The sequence below is a fragment of the Pseudorca crassidens genome, chromosome 3, assembly GCF_039906515.1.
Source record: "Pseudorca crassidens isolate mPseCra1 chromosome 3, mPseCra1.hap1, whole genome shotgun sequence".
Lineage (NCBI taxonomy): Eukaryota > Metazoa > Chordata > Mammalia > Artiodactyla > Delphinidae > Pseudorca > Pseudorca crassidens.
Genome location: NC_090298.1, coordinates 107,264,739 through 107,289,035, shown reverse-complemented (window position 1 = coordinate 107,289,035; position 24,297 = coordinate 107,264,739). Strand labels below are relative to the sequence as shown.

General features: G+C 36.0%; 1 protein-coding gene across 1 annotated transcript in view; it reads right to left on the bottom strand.

Annotated features, from left to right (window-relative positions):
• The window catches only part of ADAMTS19 (ADAM metallopeptidase with thrombospondin type 1 motif 19), a 278,057-nt gene that overhangs the window by 201,185 nt on the left and 52,575 nt on the right, over window positions 1-24,297 (bottom strand). The window contains exons 3-6 of the mRNA XM_067730099.1: window positions 17,046-17,211; window positions 10,073-10,245; window positions 8,378-8,461; window positions 7,546-7,703 (exon numbers count right to left, since the gene is read on the bottom strand). Coding sequence (XP_067586200.1) covers window positions 7,546-7,703; window positions 8,378-8,461; window positions 10,073-10,245; window positions 17,046-17,211 — 581 coding nt within the window. The remainder of the gene's footprint in view (window positions 1-7,545; window positions 7,704-8,377; window positions 8,462-10,072; window positions 10,246-17,045; window positions 17,212-24,297) is intronic.

The window sequence follows — 24,297 nt, the reverse complement described above, 5'->3', positions numbered from 1 at the left end:
GAGAGGCCACAACAGTGAGAGGCCCGTGTACCGCAAAAAAAAAAAAAAAAAAAAAGTCTACAAACAATAAATGCTGAAGAGGGTGTGGAGAAAAGGGAATCCTCCTGTGCTGTTGGTGGAAATGTAAATTGGTATAGTCACTATGGAAAACAGTATGGAGGTTGCTTAAAAAAACAAAAATAGAGCTACCATATGATCCAGCAATCCCACTCCTGGGCATATATCTGGAGAAAACAGTAACTCGAAAAGATACATGCACCCCATTGTTCACAGCAGCACTATTTACAATAACCAAGACATGGAAGCAACCTAAATATCCATTGACAGAGGAATTGATAAAGAAGAAGTGGTGCATATATACAATGGAATATTACTCAGCCATAAAAGGAATGAAATAATGTCATTTGTAGCAACATGGATGGACCTAGAGATTATCATAATACTAAGTGTAGTAAGTTAGACAGAGAAAGACAAATACCATATGATATCACTTATATGTGGAATCTAAAAAAATGATACAAATGAACTTATTTACAAAACAGAAACAGACTCACAGGCTTAGAAAACAAACTTATGGTTACCAAAGAGGAAATGTGGGGTGGGGGTAAATTAGGAGGTCAGGATTAACATATATACACTACTATATATAAAACTGATAATCAACAAGGACCTACTGTATAGCACAGGGAACTCTACTCAGTAATAACCTATATGGGAAAAGAATCTGAAAAAGAATAGATATATGTCTATGTATAACTGAATCACTTTGCTGTACACCTGAAACTAACACAACATTGTAAATCAACTATACTCCAATATAAAATAAAAATTAAATTTAAAATAAATAATTTAGTAAAAATCCAATAGTGTTGGTATACAAGGTAGACTTACATTCTTTCAAATATATAAAACATTGAAAGTGTCAGTATTTTATTGAACTCTTCAGTGAACTTACAGTAAAAATCCCAAGGCAAGGCAGGCTCATTCTACAGAAATGGAAAGTGTAAATTATAAAATAAATTTTCACTGAATATAAAGAGCTAAAAGAAGAAAAAGTAACTCATACTTGTTTCACAATTCCTAGATGTCAGGAATTTTATATATTATTTTCTCACTTAAATTTAAACCTTAATTTGTTCATAAAACTAATACTAGTAATATTTAATATATTAAACTAACCCCATCAAATGTTCTCAATCACTAGAGAATACTTTCAGCCACAGCAGATGATTCTTAACTGTGTCTAAGATAATATGGAATGCAATAATAACCATGGGCTGACCAACTAACAATTAAAAACATTTATTATATAATAATATAACAAAAGATATTTTTGATAGTATGTTGTCCACATTAATAAAAGCTTGAACAGTATCTTATTCAATTATTTATGTTTGGAAAAAATTATTGAATGTTCAGTATATGTTAGATGTTATACAAGTTCTTATATTCTTCACTCTGTACTAGTATCCTCATAATAATGTGACTCATAGAGGTCAAATAGTCAACTCAAGATTACCAGCTACTGTTTGGATAAAAACGGGTCATATATAGTTGATCACCCTTCTTATTGAGTTTTAAAGTTTTAAATATTCATCTATTGTATATATATATATGTAAATAAGCATATACATACAAATTCTTCAATAGATATATGTATTGCATCTATTTTATCCAATTCTGGAGCTTGTCTTTTCATTTACATAACAATGTTTTTGGACATCATGTGGTTTTAATTTTCAAGACGCCCAAACGATTATTTTTAATAATTTTTGTTTAATGATTTTTTGTATCCAATCTAAAAAAATCACTGCCCTTCCCACAGTCATGAAGATTTCGTTTTTTGTTTTTGTTTTTTTTTTTTTGCTGTACGCAGGCCTCTCACTGTTGTGGCCTCTCCCATTGCGGAGCACAGGCTCCGGATGAGCAGGCTCAGCGGCCATGGCTCACGGGCCCAGCCACTCCTGCGGCACGTGGGATCCTCCCGGACTGGGGCACGAACCCGTGTCCCCTGCATCAGCAGGCGGACTCTCAACCACTGCGCCACCAGGGAAGCCAAGATTTCGTTTTTAATAAAAGTTTTATAGTTGTAGCGTTCTATGATCCATTATGAATTAACATCACTCAAGCAGGGTTGGGTGTTTTTTTTGTTTGTTTGTTTTTTGCCACAACCCTTGGCTTGTGGGATCTTAGTTCCTTGAACAGGGATGGCAGTGAAAGTGCAGTCGTAACCACTGGACTGCCAGGGAATTCCCCAAGATTCATTGTTTTCAAATGGTTATCCAGATGTTCTAGAATTATTTGATGAATAGACTATCTTTTCATCTTGAATTATGCTGGTGGTATTACTGAAAGTCAACTGACCATATATATGTGAGTATATTTACAGACTCTATTCTGTTTTACTGATTTCTATAGCTAACTTTCTGTCAAAGCCATCATGTTTTGATTACCAAATCTTTATAGTAAGTTTTGCAATCAGATAGTGTAAGTCCATCCAATTTGTTCTTCTTTTACAAAATTGTTTTGACTCTTCTAGGTCCTTTCCTGTCCCAAATAAATATTGGAATCAGACTGTAATTTCTACACACACACACACACACAAAAAGCCTGCAGAGATTTTCATTGGGATTATAGTGACTCTATAAGTCAATTTGGGGAAAATGGACATCTTGACAACACAATAAGTTCCCTACATACAAACCTTCTAATTGAGAACTTTCAAAGATGTGAACGTGTGTTCGCATGTCCAATCACATAAGTTACTTCACATGTCTGGCATATGCTGTCATGTGCGTGCATCCTCTACAACTGGCTGTGCTTTTGTATACTTTACTCTACAGTACTGTATAGAGTACAGTAGTACAGTATCTTTATTTCAAGCCCACGATGTCCAGAAGCAAGCATAAAAGCAGCGGTGATGTAGCTGGTACTACTAAGAAGCACCAAGTGATACCGATGGAAATAAAAGTGAAAATAATTGAGAGAGTGGAGCAAAGCAAAAAGATGGTAGACTTCACTCACTCTTATAACAGGAATCGTTCAACCACTGGCACAATTCTAAAGAACAAGGACAAGATCATGGAACATGTGAAGTCTGCTGTGCCGATGATGTCAACAATAATATCGAAGAAGTGTGGAAAAGTGATGGAGGAGATGGAGAAACTTCTCAGTGTGTGGAGGCTGGACCAGCATCAGCATGGAGACCCACTCAGCTTAATGCTGATTCAAGAGAAAGCTAAAAGCCTTTATGAAGACTTGAAGAAGAAACATGGTGAAGAATCAGAGGGCGCATCTTTTAATGCCAGCCACAGCTGGTTTTCATTGGTTCAAGGCTAGAGCCAACCTTCACAACATAAAAGTAAGTGGTGAGGCAGCAAGTGCAGGTACTCAGGAATTTCCTGAAATGTTTTGAGAAATTATTGATGAAGGCACATATTTAATTGAGCAGGTTTTTAATGTGGGTGAGACAGGGCTGTACTGGAAAAGGATGCCAGACCAAAGTTACATCAGTAAGGAGGAAAAGTTGATACGAGGCTATAAAGCAGCAAAGGATAGGCTAACTGTTGTTTGGTGGCAAATGCTTCTGGCTATAGGAAGTTGAAGCCTCTCTTAGTTTATCATTCAGAGAACCCAAGAGCCCTTAAAAACATTGCCAAGTGCTCTCTTCCTGTTGTGTGGAAGAGTAACTCCAAAGCTGGGTTACACAGGCCATTTTCCAGGACTGGTTTTTCCACCACTTTATTCCGGAGGTAGAGAAATACTCCTTGGAGAAGGATGTCCCGTTCAACATTCTCTTGCTGCTCAACAATGCTCCAGGCCATTCGTGGATATCCACCACCCATTCGTGGATAACTTTTATCCCAACGTCAAAGTAGTGCATCTGCCACTGAATACTATGTTGCTTATCCAACCTATGGACCAGGGAGTTATAGCAACTTTCAAGAAATATTATTTATGTCACACTTTTCATCAGGCAGTAAAGGCGACTGACGAATCAGGAACAACCTTGCGACAATATTGGAAGGACTACTGCATAACATCTACAAGGCCATAAAAAACACTGACTTTACTTGGTGTGAGGTTACAGCCATCACCATGAATGGGGTTTGGAAGAACCTTTGCCTGAAGTTTGTTCACGATTTTCGTGGATTTGAGAAGGTGGATGAGGAGTCCAAAGAGGTCTTCAGCAACTTAGTGACCCTCAGGGAGAAGATGGAGCTAGATCTGCAAGAGGACGACTTCATTGAACTCCCTGCTGTGCAATAAGAGGAGCTTACTAAAGAAGACCTGGTGGAATTGGAGGCCCAGAGAAAGGATAAAGAGAGACAAGAGGAAGAAGAAGTAACTAAAGAACCAAAGAGATTCACGATGCAGGAAATGGCAAGGGGATTTTCTTTATTTGAGGAGGCACTCTTAGTTTTTGAGGCACAGGACCTGAACGTAGAACAGTGCGCGAAGGTTGCAGCAGCCGTTCAGAATGCAATCCAGTGCTATCGTATCATCTATGATGAGAAAAAAAGAGCTACTACCCAGACATCAGTGGATTGGTTTTTCTAGAGGGTAGATAGAATTGAATCCAGCGAGGAACCAGAACCTTTGCCATCAGTGTCAGGCGTGAATGAAATTACAGCTTGCCCTCCGTCTCCTATTGCTGACGATCCTTCAGCTCTACCATCTCCCACCTCCTCTCCCTCCTCCAGTCAGTAACTCTTCTTGCCTGTTCACTCGATGTCAGCCCCTGTATGCCAGCTGTTGTACTGTACCACTGTATTTTTCAAGGTACTACACTGCAAGATTAAAAATGTTTTCTTTTTTGTATGTTTGTTTTTTAAGTATTATTTATGTGAAAAGTATAATAAACCTATTACAGTACAGTTCTATATGGCCGATTGTGTTAGTTGGGTGCCTAGGCTAACTCTGTCAGACTCAACGAACAAATTGAACTTACAAATGCACTCCTGGAACGGAACTTGTTCGTATCTAGGGGACTTGCTATATTTAGTCTTCCATTGAATAAACCTTTATTTAGATCTTTAGTTTCTCTAAGTATAGCTGTGTAGATATTTTATTTTGTTAAATTATTAATATTTCATGGTTTTGGAAGTTACTGTAAAATTTTCCCAAGTGTTTATTTCTACCATATATAAATACAATTTTTCTTCTAAATTGACTTTATATTCTGTGGCCTTGTAAAATTCAGTTATAAATTCTAGCATTTTTTTCTCCTAGATTGCTTTAAATTTTCTTTGTACCAAGTCATGCCATCTGTGAAGAGACACTTTTAATTTTTTCTTCCCAGTATTTATACTCCCCCATGCCAGCTTAATATACTGATTATGGTTATGATTGTCAGCACAATACTGAACAGAAGTGGTAAATGTGGACATCCTTGCCTTGCTCCCAGTCTTAAAAAATTTTGATTTTCACCATTAATTGTAATGTTAGCTATAGACTTTTTGTGTATGTATGTGTATGTAGATGCACTTTCATACATTAAGAAAATACCCTTAAGAATTCATTAAGAATTTTTGTTGATAGGGTTTTTCCCCCCAGTACATTAGAGATATCACTTTACTGTCTTCTGGGCTTTTTTTTCTGACAGGAAGTCAGTTATCCATCTTAAGATTGTTTTCTCTGTAACGTATCCCTTCACTCTAGCCAATTCACTTTTTTTCTATATCTTTGGTTTTGACCAATTTTTCTATGATATGCCTAGGTTTCTAAGTTGTTGTTTTTCATGAAATTTGTGAAAAATTTTTGCCATTACATCTTCAAATACTTTTCTTACCCATTCTCACTCTCTTTTGAGATTCCAATGATAGAGGTCCAGTATTTACATTACTTGGTAAATCCAACTTCTAAGCTACCTTGGGGTCAGTTTCTACTGACTACTTTTCTTTGACCATGGGTCACATTTTCATGTTTTTTTGCTTGGCTAATTTTCATTATGTTCCAGACATTGAATATGATATAGAGATTCAGGATTCTCTTATCTTCCTCTGAAGAGTGCTGTCTCTTGTTTTACTTATTCCTCACTCTGAATGTAGGTAGGTTTGAGTTTATTCCTTGGTAGGGAGGATCTACCGAAAGCTCAAGATGATTCCCAAACTTTTGTAAACTGGTGGGACTCAACCTCCAAACTCCATCTCCTCTGAATGAATACCTTACTGGGACTTGGTTTTAGGCTTTGTTAGGACAGTTCAAGAGAGGGCATTTCTCTGGATCATGGTGCCTACTGTGTAGGCACAGCATTTCTGTTTTCTCAGATAAATGCCAGGAGTGATGACAAGGTATTAACAAGGCTGCTCCACTCTTGTGGTCCAAATCTGCTCAATTTCTAGTACCTTTTTAACATCCGAACTCCATAGCACCCTGATAAATTTTGGGTAGTTTCTATCTCTGTGTATTTAGACCAGTCTTGCAAAGTCCTCATAGATGATCTGCACAAGGACTTCTTGGCACCTCTGCCCACAAAGGATCCTCTTCTCTGGTGCTTTCAGCAGGACCACTGTGCTCTACCTAGATTCCAGCTTGCTGTACCAGTCAAAAAATTGTCCCCAGGCAAAAAGTTGGCTTGGCTGTGGGGCTTACTTAGGAAATTTTCCTTCTTTCAGAGATTGCACTGCTCATTCTCCAGTAACTGCCAGTAGTTGCTTCATAAATGTTTTCCAGTTTTATGGTTGTTTATTGCAGAGGTCCAGTATCAGGTACACCTACAAAGCTGGAAATGGAAGTCCAGTTGTGTTCTTGCATAGAGATAATTTCATCTTTATGAATTATTTATAAGTAGAATAGTTTTTATACAATTCAGCAACAAGAAGCTATCACAAATTCAATAGATTCATTACAGAAAATCATGTTTAAATGTCACTGTGTATTCTGAGATGTGAAATGTCAACATTATTGATACTAAAATTAAATTGCTAGTTAACAGTGAACTACCATTCATTTTTACTAGCTCTAAGCAAGACAAACTTGTAAATAATTACTCATACAGAGTACTCATAGAGAGTTAATTGTTGCTCATCATTTCACCTTCTTATATTTACACTCAGTGCTGCAATACAAATGTTTGAGTAGTACGGACACTCACAATACAGCTCAAAACTAATTGGCTAGAGACTTAATTGAAACTTTTTTCTCAGATGGAACCAGAAAGTCTATCAATTGCTCAATTTAATATACGGGATACTTTATATGGTGATGACTGAAAAACATACCACGTAGGTTCATAAGTTCAAAGTTCCACCAAAATTCACCAGCGTTTTCACTTATCATCATCATTGGCTACAACTTCACATCAAAAATTGAGGTTAATTTTTTTTTGAAATTAATTAACTAAATGTTTAGTCAATATACCATCCAATATGTGGCTGTTAAGAAATCAGTTATTATGAATTGAGGGAAATGACTAACAGCATTATGCCAAAAGTTTTCTGGAACAGAAAATCTGGAATAAAAGCATTCTATGAAGGGATTAATAGGATTAACAGCATGGCCATCAAATTAAGAATGTCATTTAATGGGCTTTGGAAAATTTACCTTGTTATAAGTATAGCTGCATCCACTGAAGTCATGTCCTCTCCCCAGCTTGTTGACATCTCTAAATGTATATCATTCTTTTTGCCAAATTCTTCATGTTGCCACTTACAAAAGCTCTCTAGCATTTTCTCTCCATGATGCCCAATATATAGATCTGCCTGCAAAAGAAGAGATTTCACTTCAAGGCAAATTATTCTCAGATATACAGAAAACTAAAAACTGAGGGGACTTCTTGAATTACTAAAGCAGACTGCTGACCATAACATTAATTAGAACCTGGAAGACATTCAGGATTAATTTTGCCTGAGCTAAAAATCTTAAAACTTTGTGAAGGTACAGTAATTACAAAATCTGTTTAATGTTATTCTGAAGAAGAAGAGAGGTGCAATGAAATATTAAGAATGTGGAACTTTTAGACTTAAATCACTCATTATTTTTACAATTTAAGAACAAAGGTTTTCCAAAGTACCAGATAAGCAGCATGCTAAAAAGATGCCACAGAATAGTCTCTGTTTAAATTGAATTACAGATAAAGCCCATGTTTAAATAAGAAAATAAAACTGTCATTAAAAATGATTTTTTAAAATTGCATTTTGCAAAGTTAAGGTTTGTTGTCAGGATCCTTGGAAACTAAGAACATTCCAATTTTGGAATATAACTGAGGTATTAACTAAGACTAACGGCCAGTTTTATGTATACTTTAAGTGACTCACTGGATATGTCTGGATTTCAAGTCAATAAAAAGTAAATCCCTAACATTCCCTTTACTTAAAAGTACCTGAACACAACTTCTCACCCACTTAATTGAACGAAAAACTCAAGACTTTCTTACTGGAGTTTCATGGAGCAGAATAAGCTTTATCACACGAAGATTGACCTGCACACCAAGACTCTTGTGTTGGAAAAGGTTAAAAACCTAAAAACAAATAAAAATAAAAATCCTAAAATAAAACTGAAAAACATCTTAATTTTTCTTAAAGCCCAGACATGGGAGAAATCTCAATTCAGTTGAGCAATTTTACATATTAAAATTTTTTTAATTATTTTAAAATTAGCTTAATAAGCAATAATTAATTCATTTTAGATACCAAGAAATTTAGACCTAGCATTCTGCTATACTCACTGCTGCCTTGATAATCTAGGCATTTCAATGGGGTGCAGAGGGAACGTTGGGCTTTTCACGATACTGAAGAGAAAAATTTTAGTAACTAAACCCTAGAAATTTTCTTAAGACCACAAAATGCCAGTGTCCTTTCTTCTGAGAAAATGTCCTGAAAATTCAGCCTGCTTTATGCCACCTCCCAATTTATTCCTTAGAGTTTTTTTCTCCCCAAGGCTAACTGCCAAATAGGAACAGAGTATTTTCAAAGCTCTTCCCTTCAAGGCTGTCCATGAAGACAAGGCCATCGTTGCTTAACGGTTTCAGGTCATCATTATAACTGATTTTCCCAAAACATGGTATATGTAACAATGCTGGAAAGGAAGGCAAATTTTTTATGTGGTACCTTGATTTTTTTTTTTTGGCAAAATTGAGTGTTTAATTTATAATAGAAAATTAAAATTGGCACACCAAACCCACGCTTTCAGAGATAGTACTATTTAAAAGAGACTGAGGTTGGTAGGCTATGCCTGTCTGCCCTTTACAGAATGCTGGTTGAGTGGTCAGCAGTTAGCTGAACACAGACAGAAATGACTGAAGTGTGGGAAAATATGTTCACTGAAAAAAAACCATGCCAGATGATAGCAAAAAATAGTAAAAAATAGTACTTTTATATAACAAATTTATCCTTGAATTAGTGGTTCTCACCTTGCTTAATATGGCAACTGAAGTTATAAATGGACATTTGCCTTTGGCTTTCATTTATGTTCATTCTCCCCTAAGAACCACTCTTCACGACAACCTTCTAATTCTGCCTTGAAGGAAGTTTATCCAACAGGGTATGCAATTAAGTCAAAGGATTCATGTGGTAGTAAGCATCCATAAGGTCCTGGGTACAAGTTAGATTTCTACAGTCCAGAAGCTATCAACCAAAGTTAGCTACATGTGATTCAGCTAGTAACTATTAGCTATTAGGTCTTACTCATCAACTAGTTTTGTATCTGACATGCAATTTTACATACCTATATAAGCGCTCAGTGGATTACCAACCTCCATTTTTGTTCCACCTGATAATCTATAGTACTTTGGGTGGGGCCATGCATATAAACAAATATAACATTTCTGCTATTTCAACAAATGGCCTTTTATAAAAAAGAAAGAAGGGCACAAAAAGATAAAAGAATAATAGAAAAAAAGTTTTGCCACATCAAATTAACAATAAGGATTTTTTACTAGAGGACGTGAATTATTATTTTGATATCTCTTTTGAGATGGATCAATTTGGTACACCTAAAGTATTTTTTTACTGATGTCAATAAAAGAAAGGAATAGTAATGAGTTAATTTTTAAAGAACTTCATTATACTCACACATTTCTTCCTTAGAGTTTTCTTGAAAAAATTCCAAGCGCACTTTAAAGTTTGCCTACCATATTTAAGATGGTTAGAATGAATCTCCTGGCTGCATCTGCTCCATGATAGGAAACCATTGCTGGGTCTGCAACCACTACAGTCTCTATGTTGTATTCTTGAGGTAATTTGTATGAATATCGTTTCCCTCTTCCACTTTCTGTTATTTTTTTAGATCTAGTTCTTCCTTTATCTGCAACACAGAAATGAATTTTTCAAATGTGCCTCTATCTTAGCAAAGTGAATAAAAAAACTTCCATTTCTTCAATAATTAAAAAGAAAGCTTATCGAATACCAACATGTGCTGATGATATAATGGTGAGCAAGACCAAATAAGTTCCCCGCATATAGGGAATCTAACTGAGCATTTGGTTTTGGAACATGACTTTGGAATCAGACAGACTGGACTTCTACCATTTATTAACTCTGCCACTTGGGAAACTAACATCACTCAGTCAGCCTTAGTTTTCTCATCTGTAAAATGAATAACAATATCACCTGCTTTCTAGAGTTGTGGGTGGCTTATAATAAGATCACATTTGTAAAATTTTTAGCACAGAGATTCATATAAATAAAATAATTCCATATATAAAAGACACCATGATTTTCATTTTGAAATCAGTGACAAAATAAAGGTCTACTTGCCAGAAGTGCCTGAAGTGACTGACCCATACATCCTAATGTCAGGCAGGTGCCCCTATTTACTCAAACTATACATGGGTTACACAGGAATTGGTTCTGCCTTCCAGCAGGATCATATAGAAGTTATGACCTCAGGGTACCAGATTCCTCAAACAGGGCCAAATAAAAGCAGTAACCACAAATAAACATACTTATAAATTTAACTACATAAAAATGTAAAATTTCTGTTTATGAAAATATGCCACTATCAGAATGAAAAGCATGCAACCAAGTGGGAGAAGATATTTACAGTACTTTTCCATAATAAAGTAATAAAAAGCCACTCTAAATCAATGACAGATAACCCAATTGAAAAATTGGCCACAAATCTGAAGAGCCATTTCAGGAGATCCAAATGGCTAATTAGCATATAAGAAGGTGCTCAATCGCATTAGTCTTCAGAGAAATGCAAATTAACTGCAGTAAATTAAATAAATTAAAATCCCCAGAATGGCTAAGCTAGAGATGATTAGTACCTAGGAGTGGGCACAAGGGGGACATCTATGGTGCTGATATTTTCTATATTCTGATCTGAGTCATACCTACATGGTTATGTTCATTTTGAGAAAATTCAGCAGTTGGACACATCATTTGTGCAACTTCCTGTATGCATGTGGTACCTTAATAACGAATTTATGATTTTAACAGCTTTATTGAGGGGCAATTTACATGCCATAACATGGAGCCATTTAAATGTACAATTCAATTATCCTTGACAAGTTTTTACAATTGTGCAATGATCTCCACAATCCATTGTTATATTAGCTATCACCTGTTCCTCTCCTTACCATTTACCAAAATTCTGTTGATGTCACTAAATAGCTGTCATCTTCTTTCCCAAACTTGTATTTGTTGGCCGACATCTTTTATATTTTTGTATTCTAATTTTAGTGGAGTCCCCAGAAGTAAACATGTGTGTTTAGTGGAATTCCATGGATATAAAAATGTGTGTCCAGTTAGTCCCGTTTCCATGAACATGTCTCTGTTCTGAATTTGTATGTATGCTCATAGTTCCAGTCCATCATCTTGGTTTCCGATAAATTCCCTTTTTTGAGTCTTGTTCCAGGTACTTTAACTTTGATGTCAATTCTATTCTATTCTATCCTATCCTATCCTACTACCTATTCCACCTTACTTGCCTTCTAACACCCTTTCATGATGCCAGCATTAGTTTATCTCTTCTATTCTTGAAATACTGGGTCCCTTCTGTTACTAACTTCTAGGTCCAACTGAGTTAGCTCTGAGCTCTAACATGAAGTAGATCCTGGCACATTGCTGGAAACTTCACTGTTCTCAGATATCTCTATAAATTACGGTTTCTCATTTTTTGTCACAGGGACACAGACTAAAAATCTATTTAACAAACAAAGTTTTATCCAAATGTCAAGTAGAGTCAGTTAACTAAGTTAACAAAAGTGTTACGAAAATAAATGCAAAGACTCCTTATTTAACAACAATAAGCATTATATTGATATTATGAAACAAGAAAATGCAAAAGGACAAAAGCAACAGTAGCCATCTGCAACAGAATCACTATAGTTAAAAGTAAATTTTATGAATCCATATTTAGTACCAGCAGTTAATACCAAAGACCTTCATGAAGGACAGAATAAGAAATTGGTTTTATTAGTATCTTAAGATCTACAACAGTTAGGAATAAATTTTGTAGTTTTTCTAATTGTAATCACAATCCTACTTATGGTTATATATTTGTATACTGTCATATAAACTTATAATATTTAGTAGGAGACATTCCTACAGGTATACGAAAAGGCTCATCTTGGCAGGGTCAACACCTAATAAACTGATTATGGGGAAAGATAGATAGATAGATAGATACAGAGACACTCAGACACACAGATTTCGCAGCTCTCCTAGATGGCTACGTCACTGATCTTCTGTGTAAAAATCACACAGTGGTTAGAATAGAAAGGATGAGATGATAGGCAACATATTAGAAAGCAGACATCACCCTCAGCAAAATTAATCAGACTAAAAAGAGGAAAACGGAGGTGGTTAGAGTTACTGTTTCTTGTTGCTGTTGTTTACGTGTGTGGGGGGGTGTTTAGTGCTTATTTTCAAGTGACTAGGTAGATAGTGGGAAATATCAGCAGAGCAGTTTGGGAGGAAAGATAATGGGTTCAGCTATAGATTTATTAAGTCTGAGATGCCTGAGAGACATCTGAGTAGAAGTTACTAAACACCTGACAGTCAGGAGAGAGGTTAAAATGGAGATAGAGTTTGGAACTAAACAATGTGTAAGTGAAGTTGAACCCATGGATTTGGGTTCTATCAACACAGGGAAGCATGTGGCATGAGAAGTAGAAGGAAAAGGAGGGAGTCCTGGGAAATGCCTGCATTTAGGGGGTACACATATGGAAGAAGACATGCCCATGGAGGAGACAGAAACATAAGAAAAATAAAAGGAGAGATAATATGAAACTGGGGGGATAATTATAAAATGCGGGGCTTTTCGACCATATCAAGAGTGATAAAGAGACCATGTAAGGGAGAGACAGAAAAGTTTGTTACCTTTATTGCCCCAGCTAATGATAGCTGTGATGGCCCCAAACTGTCTGTGCTACATCCTTATTTGCACGTTATATTTAAACAGGCTATTTGGAACATTCTAGGTTTCTTAAGAATCCCAATACCATGATTCTATGACTCCATTATATAAGGTAGCCATTGTGTGTGAATATCATGCATATTGGAGTTATCTTTTTATTAAGTTGCTTCCTTTGATGTCTTCATTGTCTACATCTACCACGTTGAGCTCATTCTTCATCTCAATCCTGAGACCATTTTCTACCCAGATGCATGTATAAAAACAATAGAGTCGATACCACACGCTTTCAGTTAAAAGATCTTTAAATGTGTATTCACCAGTGCTCACTATGTGCTCCCCATAATACCCTCCACATACTGACAATCATCTCCACAACCATTATGGTTGGCATATGGAAACTATTTCAGTAGTGGTTGGGTTAAGTTAGCTCTTAGAATAGAGATGATCTCTATATCCTGCTCAAATAGATCGGTCTTCTTCAATTCTATAAATCTCGTTCTTGTTCACATAGAGTAGCAGACATACTCACAAGCTTATACTAAATGTTAAGGAATATATATTGATTGATAATGTCACTTGCCTGCTTACAGTCTTCAAAGACCACACTTTGCCTTCCAGATAAATTCCTTATTACAACAGCCCCCAAGTCCCCTCATTATCTCATCCATGACTACTTTTCCAGGCTTGTGCCTCATGTCCACACTGTAGACATTGGATGCTTTCCCCTGCCTTTATACTTTTGTATTTATTGTTCCTTCTGCCTGAAATGCTCTTTCCCTGTCTAACAACGTCCACTAAATTTTCACATATGTTTTCCATTTTCACAAATAATCTCATTTAATTTGGACAACTGCCCTGAAATTTGGGTACCACTACACCCATTTTGTATATTGTAAATGGAGCTTTGGAGAGATCAACGAAGTTTTCCAAAGTCACACAGGTAGGGAGCAGCAGCATAAGGATGTGACCACATGCAGTCTGACCCCAAAGTCCATTTTCTTAACCTGCACACTCTGTTCCCTTTCCTCCCTATAGTCTGGATAAGTTTTACTTGATCTTTGAGGCTCAACCACCCCCCCCCCAACCAAATAACAGAAGCTTAGAATCTTGGGTACTGAGTCTGTCATAGTTCTTATTATAGATAGTATAATTACTCATTTATTAGTTTGTCTAAAATAATACATTGGTTACCTCTTGAGAATAAGAGCTGTGTCATTTAGCTCTGTACCCCTGTGAGGTGACTGGTCCTACTTATGTTGCAAATAAAGAATTTAAGATTGGGCTTCCCTGGTGGCGCAGTGGTTGAGAGTCCGCCTGCCGATGCAGGGGACACGGGTTCATGCCCCAGTCCGGGAAGATCCCACATGCTGCAGAGCGGCTGGGCCCGTGAGCCATGGCCGCTGAGCCTGCGCGTCCGGAGCCTGTGCTCCACAACGGGAGAGGCCACAACAGTGAGAGGCCCGTGTAACGCGAAAAAAAAAAAAAAAAAGAATTTAAGGTTCAAAAGTTCAAGGGAAGTGAAGAAGAGTACCTAGCTGGAGTGAGACTGAAGCTAGGCCTTGAAACCAGGGCCTCTGACTCTCAACCTCATGTGCCTTTCTTTCCTCTATGTTATCTGTTAATAAAAGAACACAACAAAGTCATACTAAACTATTAAGTGCCTGTTTAGAAAAAATATTTACGTAATCAATACCTACAAACACAATACACTTAAGACATTAACATGATGAAGGGGAATAGGGCAAAGACCAAGTTGAATACAAATACGCTTTATGATTCCATTGTGAAAAGGCAATTACTGCAACATTATCCACATCTGAATCATGTTTTTAATATGTTGATATATCAGCTTGAAGTAAGAAGGGAAGAACTGCAATTAGACTTATGCTGATAAGTAAATGAATATTTTATTTCATGGATTGCTAATTTTAAAATGAGTTTAAAATTTCTAGACCCTTATAAAGCATCGAAAATAGTTAAGTTCAGTAAAGCATCCAACTGATGATAGCTTAGCACTCCTTCTATGCAAGTGCTTGATCCAAACAGGTCAATTAAGATACAACAGTCATGCCTTAAAAAAAATTAGAAAGTTTATGAACAATGTCTGTGAAATATGAACTGTGTATTTATGCTTTATAAACCTATCAAAAATAAGAATTTTCTAGAAACGTTTCCTCTGTGCATAATGGCACACAAAGCCTGTTTTATGTCATCCGTATACATGAGTAATTAGAATAGCTGGAACTCACTATGATTCAAAAGTTGCATAGTGCAGATTTTCAGTATAACTCACACAAGGCAATCTCCTTAAATGGACTAAATCCAAGCTGTTTCTGTTATTTCACGATATAAAAACCTTTCTTTTGCTTGTTCATACTGTGACTTTTGTTCAGCTGTTTTTTATCTCCATTGTGTCTACAGTTCTTAGAATAGAGAAGAGGGATGTGTCTTATTTAAATTGACTTGATCATGTACGTTGAATAATGTGACACAGAGATAGATTTACTTAACCACTTCTGAAGATAATTCCAATACAGACTGATATCATGAGCTTTTGTGAAAGAAAATAGAGATCATAAATTAATTTGAGATAATATATCTAAAGAGAAACATATTGAAATTCTTTCTGAATTTGAACATACTAGACAATTGATGATATGAACATGCTACGGCCTCTGCAAATGTTACTTATTATCACAATTTATATACCTAAATCAGCCTCAGATACCATAACCAATGTTAGAATTGCTATCTTGGCACTAACTACACGAACACCTAATTTTAAATCTCCAATTCAAATTTTAAAGTGTTTACACCAAAAATTCTTCAATAAATTCACATTTCCTCAGATACTATAGGGAAATATTTCTCATATCAGTGAATATTCACTGAGATGTCTGGAATAGATGTCCAAATATTTTTCCTAGGGAAACCACTGAATGCTGACTATGACTTTCAGGTCCTACTTATGTAATAGAAATCATTCATTTTCCTTATCCTTCTTGCTAATGCCACAGATCTCTGCCAAAGGAAGTAATAAGGAAGTGTACAAAACAGTCACCCCATTTTACTTCTGTGAAAAATTGGCAGACAGAGACCAGGATTTGATGGTTGGGAATGTTTATGAGCCACTGAAACTTCCAGATTTAAAGTATTCTGATACTGAGAATAAAATTCAAAGAAGTAAATCCTGACTCTTCTTCCTATTCCTCTTCTAATTTTAACCTTCAAGATGATTTTTACTCGAGTCAAATAGAAAAAGAAAAAGTAGAAGCTGCTTCTGGTCAAAGTAAAGAGATATCTATGATGTTCTCAGGGAGGTGGACTGAAATAAGACCATGAGTTCACAGTATTCAGTTTCAGGGAATCTGCAATTCTCTCGGTGTCATTTCTATTCCAGTGAGGGAAACAGTAACCCATGAGTATCCCTCTTGAGGGATATAGAGCATGTAATATATTAATATCTGAAGTCCTTTTGAGTTTCTATTTTTTGATATTAAAATGTACTATTTCATAAAAAACTAAAAGATAAGTCTAAAAAAGACAAGTAATTGTCATTAACCAAGAGAGATTCCACATTAAAAAAGATAAAGCTGGTGGATGGATGGATAGACAGAAAGACAGAGAGGGAGGGAGGGAGGGGTGGGAAAGGGAGGAAGGAAGAGAGGGAGGGAGGGGGGATTTATTAAAGGATTCATCTCACATTGCATATTTAGTTAAACCCTTTTAGGAGAAGGCATTACCTGGAATGACACCACAGTAATGACCGTGAGGAGCTGACTTCTCTGTGGCTTTTTCCTCCATGGACCTTTTCTGCCTATATACACGGTGTGGGTGACCCGTTATGGCCATTGTATCATTGAGTGGTTCAATAAATATGAAGTCCTCATTGAGCTGTATGACTCCCATCTGGAATATATAACATAGAAAGATACGTATGAAATATCATTCGAATAAGTTACTTTCTGGGTTCTCCCACTCACATCCACTCTGTTTTCTTCCACGTATGTGCATACGTTTTTCTAGTGAAGCTATGTTAGCAACCCCACTAATAAGGTAACTGTCTTCCCATTTTACTACTTCATCTTTAGGTACTTTATTGCACTAGCATAAACTTCATTTAGTTAGCCTTAGCCTGTGTGGGTGGGAGGCTAGATGCCAGCAACAGATGCACAGTAAAAATTCTGGAATGTTAAAGGCTCACTTTGGGAGACCCATGGGGTCACTTATATGTACAGCATGTACAGAAGAGCAATATAGTTTTTAATTGCATACACAGGATAGTACAACATTTTGACAATCATTATTTAATAAAATAATTCATGTAACATACCACGGTAAATGTAGGACACATAACATTAAAGTTATTATATAAAATACTCTTAAGCCTTCTACTAAACATTTTTGAAAACCCCTGAACAATAAATTACAGAAAAAAATGAAGCATCACTTACATAAACAAGTTTCATTTCATACCATGCCATATTTTAAAGTTAGCCAGTTGTGGACAGAGGGCCAAAAACTGTAAAATGTGATTATGATCAGCAAAAAGAACTTATAACAAGTAGGTATGCTTTTATTATATTGAAGCTAAGCCTAGTCATTTCTTCCCTTCCTTTCTCAGAATATAAATCTGAATTATAATTAGGAAAATATTTTACATGGAAGAATATATAACTTGATCTTTCCAATTTTCATTGTTTTACTCAACTGCAATATATATATAATGTATATTTGATTTATAATGTTAACTCTTTAGCAAACATTTTTTAAGAAACAATTCCCTAGAACCTGCATTATTCACACCCAATATGCTAATATGAAAGTTATCAAATACTGTTTTGCATTAACTTTATAAAAATCATATACAGTTCATTTTAATTTGATTCACATATAATTAGCATAGTAATATAATTCTGTCTTCAGATACAGTAATTGTTCCAAACTGAATATATTTTTAAAACTAGGCTAAAAAAAACTTTTCCTTAGAAGAGGTCTTTTTGTTTTGTTTTAATTACTAAAGTGTATTGCATCTTCTATATGGAAAGACCAGGTGATTGCCAATAAGCTGATTTTATTCTGTACATTTTACTCTTTATATCAGAATAAAGATAGAAGATACCTGAAGAATAGGCATCTTATATCTTCATTATAAGATAACTAAAGAATAAATCTAAAAATACTCATCAACTTCATTTTATTGAAGTTTTTATATCACTAATAAAATTCTCAAGTACTAGGATGACAGCTCCACCACTAGACTTGTCCCCTTCCCCTCTCTCTCTTCCTGCCTTTTCCTGTCTCTTTCCCAGTTTCTCCCTCTCCCTCTCTTGTTCACACACACACGTGCACACATATATCATTTGTGGGTGGGGATAATGCAAAAAAAAGATTTACTCTATTGATTCTTTCAAAATATCAGGCAAGTATATATTTGGACCATTTTTGTGTAATTTTAATATGACTTTCAATGAATTCTTTTATTTTCCATACAAGTTTTCATTCTCTCAAATATGAAATCAGCTTGAATTTTAAAGTAATTATATGAAACACAAAATTTTTCCCTAGAGCCTAATTTGATGGGAATAAGAGAGAGTATCAAATATTTTAAAATTTAAGTAATAATTATTAAAGATGTAGTACATCTACACATGGATTGATAAGCAGTGCCATATTATCATTGATCCAGATTGTGAAAATACAGAACAGTGTTTCTCTTGTCTTATACGTAAATGTGATTCTGAGGTTCAGTCAGTATTCAAGGCCACTAATAAAACTGGCAGTGTGACTGATGACTAAGATAATAATTGTTAGGATGCTCAGTTTCCCTAAATCATGAATTTGCAATCTGATATATTCTTTCAACAGGTTATAAGCATGGTAAGATTTATAACCATAAACCCTATAAAATTTAACTGCATACTATCATATAAAATTTAATGACCTCAAGAACAGATTCTGCATTTAAGATTATTTCGGTTCATAACCTAATACTAGCATGTAACTATGAGAAAGTTACAGCATCTTTATACAACAGCTTCATAGCGTTGTTTGGATTATTTTTTAAAAGCATTTTTTAAGCACATGTCATGCTCCTGTCATAGAATCTGATACTGAGTAACCCGCTCAATAAATGTTCATTATAATTTTTATTTTATTAATAAGGATAATCATAATAAATATAAGAAGCCAAACATTTGAGATTGGACTGAAGAGCTCAGAGAGTCCAAAGAATTAAAATTTATTTGTCTTTGTATCCCCACACTAGCATATTAAATACTGTCTCAAAGAAATGTGGTCTTTTTTTTTTTGTTACAATTTGGAAACCTCTTCATAACACAGCATTCTCTGTTGTGTTAGGATTTTATCTATACACATTTTTTAAAATAAGGTCACTTTTAAAAAGAAAAAAATGTTTGAATAATTATAAATGATGACTCATTCATTCAACACATATTTACTGTCTGACCAGAGTGTGCCAGACTCATTTCACTCTAGGGCATATTTAGCATCAAGTGTTCAGGTTCTCTACAGGGAAGGGTTTTCTGAGACCAGAATACTATCTAACAGCAGAGGAAGTGCTCTAGCTTGGGTTGGTATCTTTCAAGCAGAATTGCAGGAAATTATGAAGATTTCTGTGTCCCCACAAAGGGCTCACCTATTCCACTAACAAAATGGATTGTTTTATCTGCGCTATGAATTTACAAGCCACGGAAGAACACAAATTCACATCAATCTCTCTTTAAAAGTCCTCCTGTGTTTGACAATCCACAATTAGGCAGCATGCACTTTAGTGCAAATATTGTCCTTTCAATTTTAGAAGGGAAGAAAATCAATTGTGTATTGACATGGCACAATACAGTCTCTAAAATAAATGCAAACTATATAAGAATTTTCTCCCAGATTGCCTTTTTAGATTTTCAGAATGATTTTAACAATTTTGAGATCTTTCATGCAAACATTTGGAAATGAAATTAAAAGTTGTTCCCTGCCTTGTTCCAGTCATCATGTACATTTTCTCATACAATGGCATCTGTTCTATTGTCACTGAATCTTATTCTCTGATTTGACAATTTAGCAAACATTTCAGTATTTGCAAATCTACCACTGTTTATGTGAAAATACGCTACCAGCCATTTCTTGTCTTACTGGTTCTGATATTTTACTTTCTCTATTTAGACGTCCCTGTGCTTTTTAAAACAGCCATTAACACTGATCTCCATGAAGGTGTACTGACACTGCCACCAACTGCTAATTAAAATATGAAATTTGATTTGGCCAATGTGCATAGATTTTTATATACTGTTGCTTCAATTCACCAAATACAAACGTTTCATTTGTTCAAATTCAAATTAACTATGTCTACTAAAGAGATGGACAGAGTCTAAAGTCCTAATGCATATGTCACAAGCATAAATTAAAAATGACTAAAAAAATTAGAAAGCAACCTGGCACTCTCCAGTCTTGCTTCCATTCCTACCAGGTTAACTACTTCAGTTCCCCTGCCTGACTTCCTATTCACTTAAGGAACTGAAGCACTACTATAACTACTACCTCGTTTTCTTTTCATTCTTCTATGTTCCTTTCTGGAAATTTTCTTTATTTTCCAGAACCTCAGTTTTCTAGGTAAACTTTGTGTGGACTAGCTGAAGGTATATATCTGAGGCTCAAACTGCATATGGTGAGGGTTTTTAATAATATCCTATTTTTAAAAATATATAGCATATCACAAGAAGTAAATACCATTAGTGTGTGGTAGATCATTATAATTTCAGGCTGTAAGAAGACTGGAGGGATAACAGAATTTGGATAAAACTAGGGGAAAGTTGCTCCTTATGAGAGGGTAAAGGGCAAAGAAGACGTGGAATCTAGGAAACAGTTTAAGAAGATGCCTGGCTTGAGTAGAGAAACAGGAAAATGTAGCCAAAAAATAAGATGAACCAATATAATTGAAAGCATTAAATGACAAAGTTCTTGACAGGAAAAGGAAAATCAATGTCCTGAGGGTCTGAGAATCTCTGAGATAGAAGCATAAGTGTTTGACTTCCAAAAAGCAGTAACAGAAGTTGCTGAAAGGATCTGGCATCAGTATACTGCTTGTAAAAATATTTTATACAAATGTCTCATACTCTACATGATGTGTACTTCACACATGTTAAGTTTGTTTTTTTTTTTTTGCGGTACGCGGGCCTCTCACTGTTGTGGCCTCTCCCGTTGAGGAGCACAGGCTCCGGATGCGCAGGCTCAGCGGCCATGGCTCACGGGCCCAGCTGCTCCACGGCATGTGGGATCCTCCCGGACCAGGGCACGAACCCGTGTCCCCAGCATCGGCAGGCGGACTCTCAACCAGTGCGCCACCAGGGAAGCCCACACATGTTACGTTTGACTATTTTTGAAAAAATTCTCTTGCATGGTAATGCTATAGTATACATCTCATTAAGTAAAGTATATAGTTTAAAACGTAAGCATAATATAGGGATTGACATAAATTATAATGGTATAAATCTATTTTATGCTTTATTCAAATAAAACATCATTTTCAGTATTCCTGTAAATGGGAGTGATTTTTCATGCCTTTGCATATTCTATACATACACATAAATCTGCAGGAAAACACACTTCTGACGCCGTATCTATCCTATTACCATATCATACTTTCAAGGTTTCTGCTTTACACCGTGAGGATCAACTCCAAATGAAGATATGTAAGTTATAAGATCATGATAAACTCTTGCCTACTTCTCCACTTAAACTTCACATATAACCACCACAGACAAATTTTATTGTGTGAACTTTATATTTTAACAATTTCAGAATAACTTTTAGTTGCACGGTCACATCTTGGTACGCTGCACATGCTGTTTTCTCTTTCCAGAAAGTCACTGTTGGTATGGCGAGTTATTTCTTCAAAATCAAGCCAACCCTATCCTCTCTCCAAAGTAACCACCGCCTGCTCTATCCACTTCTGTACCTTTTCTGTTCTTTCACTATTAGGCCCCCTGTAAATGTTGCTTGCAGGACCCTCTGATTAGACCATGAGCTATTTCAGGGAATGCTTGGGGTGTAGTGCTCGTCATCAGGCCTCAATGAGCAAGGACTGGTACATAGCAGGTGCTCAGGCAATGCTGTTTTAACTCAATGTATTCTTCCCTTTTGAGATAAAAGAAAATGTATCCATTTGCTGCTCTGAACAACATTCTACCTGTGACTCCATCTGGGGGAAAATTACAATTTGATTTCTTCCTCTGGCATTTCCAATGTTGCTTTCCCGGTGTGTCCAAGTTTTATCTTTAGGAAAAGTTTTCAAGTGACCACACTGTTAACATCATTCCATTTACTTTCCCTGCCAAAGGGGCTTCAAAAAGAATCATGAAATGACAATGGTAGAAGGAAACTTAGAATCACCCGGCCATCTGGAGTTTTAAAATCAAGAAAACCAAGGCTTAGAAATCTTGCATGACTTGCCTAAAATCACACAGAGAGTTCATGGGAATGTCAGGGCTAGAAGCTAAGCCTCCCAATTTCCAAATTGATATCTGGTTTTAATACATCACTCTAATAAATCTGCTCGCTACCTACCTTCTCCTTACATTTCCACCCACATTCTTGTTTCCCCTACTGAACTGGGAAATTGTTCTGAGGCCACCCATCATGCCCTTTCCTTTATTCTTCTCCCTTGGGCATTTGACCCTTGACAACTTTTCTCCTCCACGAATATTCCATGACTCTATGTCTCTTGTTCTCTAGCAACTGTTTCTATTTCCTTAAACAGATCCTGTTCCTCACTCCAAAGCAGGTCTCCAGTCAACAATAGTTTCTCTGCATTTATCCCTCCCAAGGGATTTATAACCCCCAACGGAAATGATTCCCAAACCCCCCACACCCAGGCCACTGCTTCCATTGCATAGACATCCCGCCACACTAGCACCTCCTCTCTAAGTCTGTATCTCTATGCATGACCCTTTTCTAGTTACCCAGGCTAAAAAGCTATATAGTCCTTTCCTCTTCCCTTTTCAAACTTATTTTAAAATATTTATAAGAAAACAAGAATAGAAGAAAATAACATGCCTGTATGCCAGACACTGTATATACCTTATTTCATTTAATCAAACAGCCAGCTTGGGATATCTATGTTCACGTCACACGTTTTATAGTTGCAAAAAAAGCAAGTTTCAAAAAGATTGATTGTGTCCTAAGGTCAGAAATCAGTGTGTGATGAGGACAGGATTCAAACCAAAGGCCGTCTGGCTTGGAGCACATGCTGCCTCTGTGAGGCTATCTGAAAAGGCTAGGCCTGCCACAGGGCTGCTGCTCCAAATAACTCTCATCTTCAAAAACTTCTGCACTGAGGATCTGACGTCAACCACAACACCTCACAGATGGTAGATGTCCAAAATTTGATATCAAGAGCAAGGCCAGGCCCCGTCCCTCACAAAGCAGAAGACAAAAGTACCGCATTAGGCTCTGAACTTTATCTTGAGCTGACTGTTTTATGTGATCAACCTGTGAGCTGCCAAAGGCACACTGGCCTTCTGAGTGTGCCGAGGGTTTCATCTCCAGGCCTCCTTCAATGGTGGAAACCCAATCACTCTCCCATGGCAGATTTGGGAGAACAGTTCAAGGTTTGCGTTTTTCTTTCCTTCTTTCTTTCTTTCAATTCTCTCTTCTGTTTTTTTTTTCTTAAAACTGCTTTCTGATCATAAAATCAGAACTTTTAAATAGCAGAATATTTTAAAAATATAGTTAAAAAAAAGAAAATAGTCATCCCAAATCCCATCATATAGAATTATATATGTATGTATATACATATTTCTTTCTAGTCTACTAACATATACACATAAGTGTCTATGTATCTGTATGTGTGCATGCGTGTACCTATAACACATGTATACACGTTAAAGTTTCATATTCTACTTTATTTCCCCACTTAAGAAAAGCTTAATAATGATTTTGTTTCTTAATAGTATCAAATAATCTTTATAAGTTGGTTTTTAA